Source organism: Spinacia oleracea, chromosome 5 (assembly GCF_020520425.1).
Source record: "Spinacia oleracea cultivar Varoflay chromosome 5, BTI_SOV_V1, whole genome shotgun sequence".
NCBI lineage: Eukaryota > Viridiplantae > Streptophyta > Magnoliopsida > Caryophyllales > Amaranthaceae > Spinacia > Spinacia oleracea.
Window position 1 is genome coordinate 27,607,958 of NC_079491.1, and position 6,893 is coordinate 27,614,850.

The following is a 6,893-nucleotide window of genomic DNA, read 5'->3' on the forward strand; positions in this document are numbered from 1 at the left end:
GAAGAACGAAGGAGAGGGAGAGAGCAAGGAGGAATTTGAGGGGAAACGGTAATTGTTACCGTAGCCTTTGGAGCAGTAACGATGTAAGGGAATCAATTACCCTTAAATAACGGTAACAATTACCACATACTCCAAACCAAACAGCTTGTAACAATTGTCTGAATCCGTTTCCAACTCTGAAAATTGAGATACCAAACATCCCCTTAGGATCTTAAATACTTTTTTAGAATTGAAATCATAGGACCTTCTGATAAAATTTTGTTAACTATGAAATGATTGGTTACTCAGGATCGGAAGACAGTTAATCCAACTCCTAATGCAATTGGTCTTAAGCTCTCTACTAACCAGGGTGAAGCGCTCACCTGAAATTTACAAAAGGTTTGTAGGTAGGCTGGTTTACCATAGCAGCACTAGAAAACCTCAACTCATGTCTACCCTGCATGTTATCAAGCATCTCAAAGGGCCTGCAGATATGCGATTACAGTCTTAAACCGACGGGAGATTAAAGTTTATGTCAGTTTAGTAGCAGATCTTTGGGTGCCTACTGTGTTTTCCTAAGAAATAATCTCGTCTCTCGGAAATCAAAGAAACGGAAGAGAGGGTCTTCACCTGAGGTACAACATAGGAGTATGAGGACACTGCTAGGGAGATTGTTTGGTGCAGGTTTACGTGTGGGGATCTCAGAGAGTCTGAGTCACTATTCTCCTTATTGTTATGCATTTGACAATCAAGCAACCCAACACTTCAATAGGGACTGTCATTGTGTTCCTGGTTCACTGCAGCAGGCTGGTTTATTTACAAAAGCTCTGTCCAGTCCTCAACATAATTCTCTTTCTTCTAAGCTTTTGCCTTATCTCCCGAGTCATACTTGAGAGGGATATGAGAGTTATTTACTTTTATGAAAATATTATTTTCATGTAATCATGTAAACAATTAGCAGTTAAAGGTTAGTCACTTTCTTTATTTGCTGTATTAAACCCTACTGTAATTTGTAAATACTCCTGTTACAAACTTACAATCAGGTTTTATCTTCTTTCGAAGTTAATGCAAACAGGTCAGAAGAGAATAATTTTGTATTCTTCACTTTTCACTCTCTAGAATTGAGTCCAACTGTCCAAGTGCTCTTAGCCAGCTATCTGGAGTTGGAAATAATTTTAACTAATTTTAACTAATTTTGTTTAAGACGGTTGGAGTGCATCAAGGTTCCGCACTTAGCCCGTTTCTTTTTGCTATAGTCATGGACGAATTGACGAGGTCAATCCAAGATGGTATACCCTGGTGTATGATGTTTGCAGATGATATTGTGTTGATTAGTGAAACAAAAGAAGGAGTGAAAAGTAAGTTGGAGTTATGGAGACAAACTTTGGAATCTCGGGGTTTTAGGCTGAGTAGAAACAAGACGGAATATATGGAGTGTAAGTTTAGTGGAGTCCAAGATAGAGAGACGGGGGGATTACCTTAGATGAGAAAATTGTCCAAGGTTCTGAAATATTCCGTTATTTAGGATCTATTATGCAAAGGATGGAGAATTGGATGGCGATGTGGCTCATAGAATCAAAGCAGGTTGGTTGAAGTGGAAAGGTGCCATAGGGTTCCTATGTGATTCAAGCATGCCCCAAATATTGAAGGGAAAATTTTACCGCACGGCAATTCGACCGGCTTTGTTATACGGTACGGTATGCTGGCCAGTGAAACATTGTCACGTGCACAAGATGAATGTGGCGGAGATGCGCATGTTACGTTGGATGTGTGGGCATACAAGAAAGGATCGTTTGAGGAATGAGATTATTAGGAAGAAAGTAGGGGTTGCACCGATTTAGTTTAAGATGATGGAAAATCGTTTAAGATGGTTTGGACATGTAAGCAGAAGATCAAATGATGCACCGGTTATGAGGATAGAAGGGTGGCAAAATGATAGAATTGCAAATGGTAGGGGAAGACCTAAGAAAACATGGAGGAAGGTGATTGAACACGATATGAGCTTTCTTGAGATTGAGAAAAATATGGCGTTGGATAGGACAGAGTGGAGGGAGAGAATATACATTGATGACTTCATTTGATTTATACAGCTTTCGTGTTTCTGTTTCTTTCTATTTTTATTTTATTTTTTATTTTAGTTTTAAAATTTTTTTAACTTATTTTAATTTTACACGCTATTTTGAAATGTACTTATTTTACTTATTCATTTATTTTAAACTTTACTTATTTTTTATTATCTCTTACAATATTTCTTCTATAATATATATATATTTTTCTCTTATCTTACTTTCATTAATTCCACTTTCTCTTCCTTACTTTTTTCTTTTTAATTCCTGCTTCTTTCTGGTTTGATTGGTGACAATGACGATCTCTTACGACGATTCATGTTAGCTGATCCCAAATCATTTTGGGACTAAGGCTTTGTTGTTGTTGTTGTTGTAAACAGAGTAGTAAGAAAACTGACAGTGGTTGTAACTATAATGTTACAAAAAAGCTTGATTCACTCCCCCTTCTGATATGAACATAGGTGTAGCCGTGTGTAGGCATGCAGCTCCAGGAAATCTTCGACAATGCTATTTTGCTATCACTGGTGTTTCTTTCCTCTTCAAGCACAATAAACAGCAGCAGCCAGTTAGCTTTTGCTTCCCGAGCTCCAGATATCTGTCTTTCAATAATGTTTGCCACACTACACAAAGAACAGAATAGTATGAGTCTTTCATACAATTCTCAAATGCTAAATCCTCAAAAACCTAAATTACATTCCTTCAATCATCACATATTCTACTAATAGTTATCTTTTTCGTAAAGCTGCTAATTTATTGGAGTTCCTAAGTAAGTAGAGAGTAGCCAATTGAAAGTTAAAGAGAAGATGGATATGGTGTATGAATCACTACAATACTACCTAGGATCATATTACCAGGTAAAAGTAAAACAAAACGAAAACAATGAAATCTTAAATTGAAAGGCAATAAGAGTGCAGCTATGAAATATTGATCCCACAGGAAGAAAAAGTGTACAACGATATGTACACATATAAGCAGCAAAAAAAGGAACAACATATGTCAAAACATTATATTAAAAAAAAAAACAAATCTGCAAGGGGGAGTCTGTATTTCGATTTAAATGTGGGTAGAGTTAGTGTCGTAAACTTTCAAATAAGGCAGGTTACTGATTGACAAACCTAGTAATTTGCACAATATCAGGCAGACGATGAAGTTGCTGCATATAATCCAGTGTTGGAAAACAATGCTGCAGTAGGAAATCTCAGATCAAGTGTTATAGATAAAAACAATGACAACTGCTACCAATAATCCTCGCATGTGCATTTTCCATCCTTAAAGCAATGAAATCTTCGGGTATCTCTGACAGTTATCTCCCTTCCAGTAACAGAAGAAATAAGCTTGATAGCATTATGACAATCTCCACATATTCGTAGGTTCTTCCCAACAAGGAGAGGCTTTCCGTCTTTAGTTGACATCAACCCAAATGCAATTGCTAGTTTTTCACTGTGGTGATACAACATTCTCTCCTTTTCTGCTTTTCCTATTCTATCATCCTTAACCATTGCCCATCGTACATCTGGCACATAACCAGCATGTTTTATCTTCAATAGTATCTCCTCCAAGTAATCGTATATTTCTCTTATCATAGGGTGTGAAGCATCTTCAGCAACAAAAGTGTGAATCTTTTTGTCTAGCTCAATCCAACTACACCCTGGTTTCTTTCTAAGCTTTCTATCTTGCATAAGCTTCCTGACCTTTGCATAATCTTCCCATCTTTCAGCATCCGCATATATGTTTGCAAGAATGACATACGGAGCAGGATTTAAAGGATCCATCAGTAAAAATTGATTGGCCGCCTTAACAGCTAAGTTGATGTTGCCATATTTCCTGCAGGCGCCAAGCAAAGCTGCCCAGCCAATGGAACCAGGGCTATACGGCATTGACTCAATCAGCTCCTCAGCTTCAACTAGTTTCCCAGCCCGACCCAGCATGTCAATCATGCAAGAGTAATGCTCTGCTTCTGGAATAATACCATATTTCTCCGTCATCATCTCAAAATATTTCTGGCCTTCCTCAACTTTCCCTGTGTGTGCACATGCTGAAAGCACAGAAATAAAGGTTATGTTCGTGGGAGTATAATCAGTTTCAAGCATCCAATTGAAAAGATGCAATGCTTTGTTCCCAAACCCATGTTGGGAATAACCATCAATTATGGTGTTCAGAGAGACGGCATTATGCTCCGGCATCCTATCAAATAACCGCCTTGCATCAACGAGATTCCCACATTTCGCATACATTGCTACCAAAGCATTGTTAACTGCTATTCGATTTGATGGGATGTCAGACTTCAGAACCAATGAGTGAATCTGCTTTCCATGAGAAGGAGAACGCGAGCTTGAGCATGCACTTATGACACATACAAAGGTGCAATCATCTGGACGATAACCAACTCGCAGCACATCTCTAAAACATGCAACAGCCTCTTCAGATAATTCTTCAAACTGAGAATATCCAGAGATCATAGTGTTCCACAGAACCAAATCGGGCTCAGAAATTTCCTCAAATATGTTCCTGCATTCTAACATACTGCCCCCACATTTTGAATACAAATCAATCAGCCCACTCCCCACATGTGGATTTGAGCGAAATCCCATTTTGATCAACCGAGCATGAAACTGAAGACCGCCTACACGATCTTCTAAGCTGGTAAAGGCAGCAAGTACACTAGCCAGTGTATACATGTCAACATTTAAACCCCTCTGAACCATTTCTTGAAACATTTCAAGAGCTTTTCTTCCTTCCTTATTTTGCCCATAAGCAACAATCATCGCATTCCACGAAACCTCGTCTTCTCTCCCACTCATCTCACAAAACACCCTCTTCGCCTCCTCCAAAAACCCGTTTTTACTATAACAACTAACAAGTGAGTTATTTACCGAAGCATATGATACATCAAACCCTCCTTTAACAACCAAAGAATGCAACTCCTTTATCAATAACACATCATTAGAAGAAGCTGAAATCATGGAAGACAAACTAAACCCATCCATCTCAACACCTATCTCTCTAACCCTATCAAAAAGCCTAAGAGCAGACAATGTTTCCCCTCTCTCCGCACAGGCAGCAATAAGGGTGTTAAATGATACAATATCTGGTTCAGGAATTTCGTCGAACAGCTGGTGGGCAATCCGAGTTTTACCTTCTTTTACGTATGCAGCGATTATGGCATTGTAGGAGAAGACATTTGGGCATGGTGTAGCGTCGAAAACTTTCCGCGCAGCAGAAATCTGGCGGCATTTTGCGTAGAGAATGATGAAGTGATTGGAAAGATAAATTGAAGATGGGATTACTGATTTAATGTAAAGAGTATGAAGAGATTTTCCTGTTAATAGATTTCTTTGTGCAATGCATGATTTTAGTAGTTGGCAAAACTTGGAGAGATTATTCCATGAACTCTGGTTCATCTAGATTTTAATTTCGATTGATGATAAATTCCATGAACTTTGGCAGAAGTTTGGGAATTTAGAATGAACGACCGATTTGACCGGCTAAGTTTAAATCTAATAGTCTAAGACCACTCTCACTAGTGGAAAAAAAAAACTCATCACCACTATTTCTCTACCACTTTCTTACCCCTCCACATCACTTTTTTCACGTACAAATTTCATAGTTTCTAAATGCAAAAATTAATTTCTTTGTGCAGAATTGGAAAAGTCATAACTACCCTTTATATCCTTATTAAAAAAAATCCCAAATTCTTATATGAAACTGTCCTTACCATCAACTGATGGTGAGACCAGATCACACTTACAATTTTAGGTATGTTACTTCTATAGTTTAGACATGTTACTTTTTTTTTTACATAATTTTAGATGAGGTACTTTTTTTAGTTTAGGTATGTTACTTCTATAGTTTATACATGTTACTTTTTTTATGCGGAGTAGTTTTAGGGGAGATACCTTCTTAGTTTAGGTATGTTACTTCTATAGTTTAGACATGTTACTTCTTTTTTTATAATTTTAGAGGAAGTAATTTTTTTAGTTTAGGTATGTTACTTCTATAGTTTATACATGTTACTTTTTTTTATACGGAGTAATTTTAGGGGAGAACCTTCTTAGTTTAGGTATGTTACTTCTATAGTTTAGACATGTTACTTTTTTTTAAAATAATTTTAGAGGAGGTATTTTTTTTAGTTTAGGTATGTTACTTCTATAGTTTAGACATGTTACTTTTTTTTTATACGGAGTAGTTTTAGGGGAGGTACCTTTTTAGTTTAGGTATGTTACTTCTATAGTTTAGACATGTTACTTTTTTTATACGGATTAGTTTTAGGGGAGGTACCTTTTTAGTTTATGTATTACTTATATAGTTTAGACATGTTACTTTTTTTTATATAATTTTAGATGGGGTACTTTTTTAGTTTAGGTATGTTACTTCTATAGTTTAGACATGTTATTTTTTTTATACGGAATAGTTTTAGGGGAGGTACATTTTTATTTTAGGTATGTTACTTCTATAGTTTAGACATGTTACTTTTTTTTATATAATTTTAGAGGAGGTACTTTTTTAGTTTAGGTATGTCACTTCTATAGTTTAAATCTGTTACTTTTTTTTTATATATAGTTTTAGGCAGGGCCGTTTTCGAAAATTTGGAGGCCCTGTGCCAAATACAGATATTGGGCCCCTAAAATTTTTTACAGACAATTATTTAATATAAACACATAATTATTATATTAATATTATTTTATTTTTACAAAATATAGAGTAAAATTAATAATATGGTTTAAGCAAAGTTTGGTTTAAGCTGAAAAGGCTAAAACACAAACTGAAGTCCCTTCACAAAGAGGAGTTTGCAAATATCACTGTGAGAATTCAAAAAGCTCAACAAGAGTTGGAAGAAGTTCAAAATCA

At 36.3% G+C, this 6,893-nt stretch overlaps 1 protein-coding gene across 1 annotated transcript; it reads right to left on the reverse strand.

The window, feature by feature from the left end:
* Positions 1-2,349: 2,349 nt before the first annotated feature.
* LOC110791458 (pentatricopeptide repeat-containing protein At3g49710) lies at positions 2,350-5,601 on the reverse strand. Its single transcript, XM_056828896.1, has 2 exons — positions 3,161-5,601; positions 2,350-2,665 (listed from the first exon to the last, which is right to left on the reverse strand). Exon 1 carries the CDS (start codon positions 5,444-5,446, stop codon positions 3,281-3,283), a length of 2,166 nt encoding a protein of 721 aa, XP_056684874.1. The 5' UTR covers positions 5,447-5,601; the 3' UTR covers positions 2,350-2,665; positions 3,161-3,280.
* Between the last annotated feature and the right edge of the window lie 1,292 nt (positions 5,602-6,893).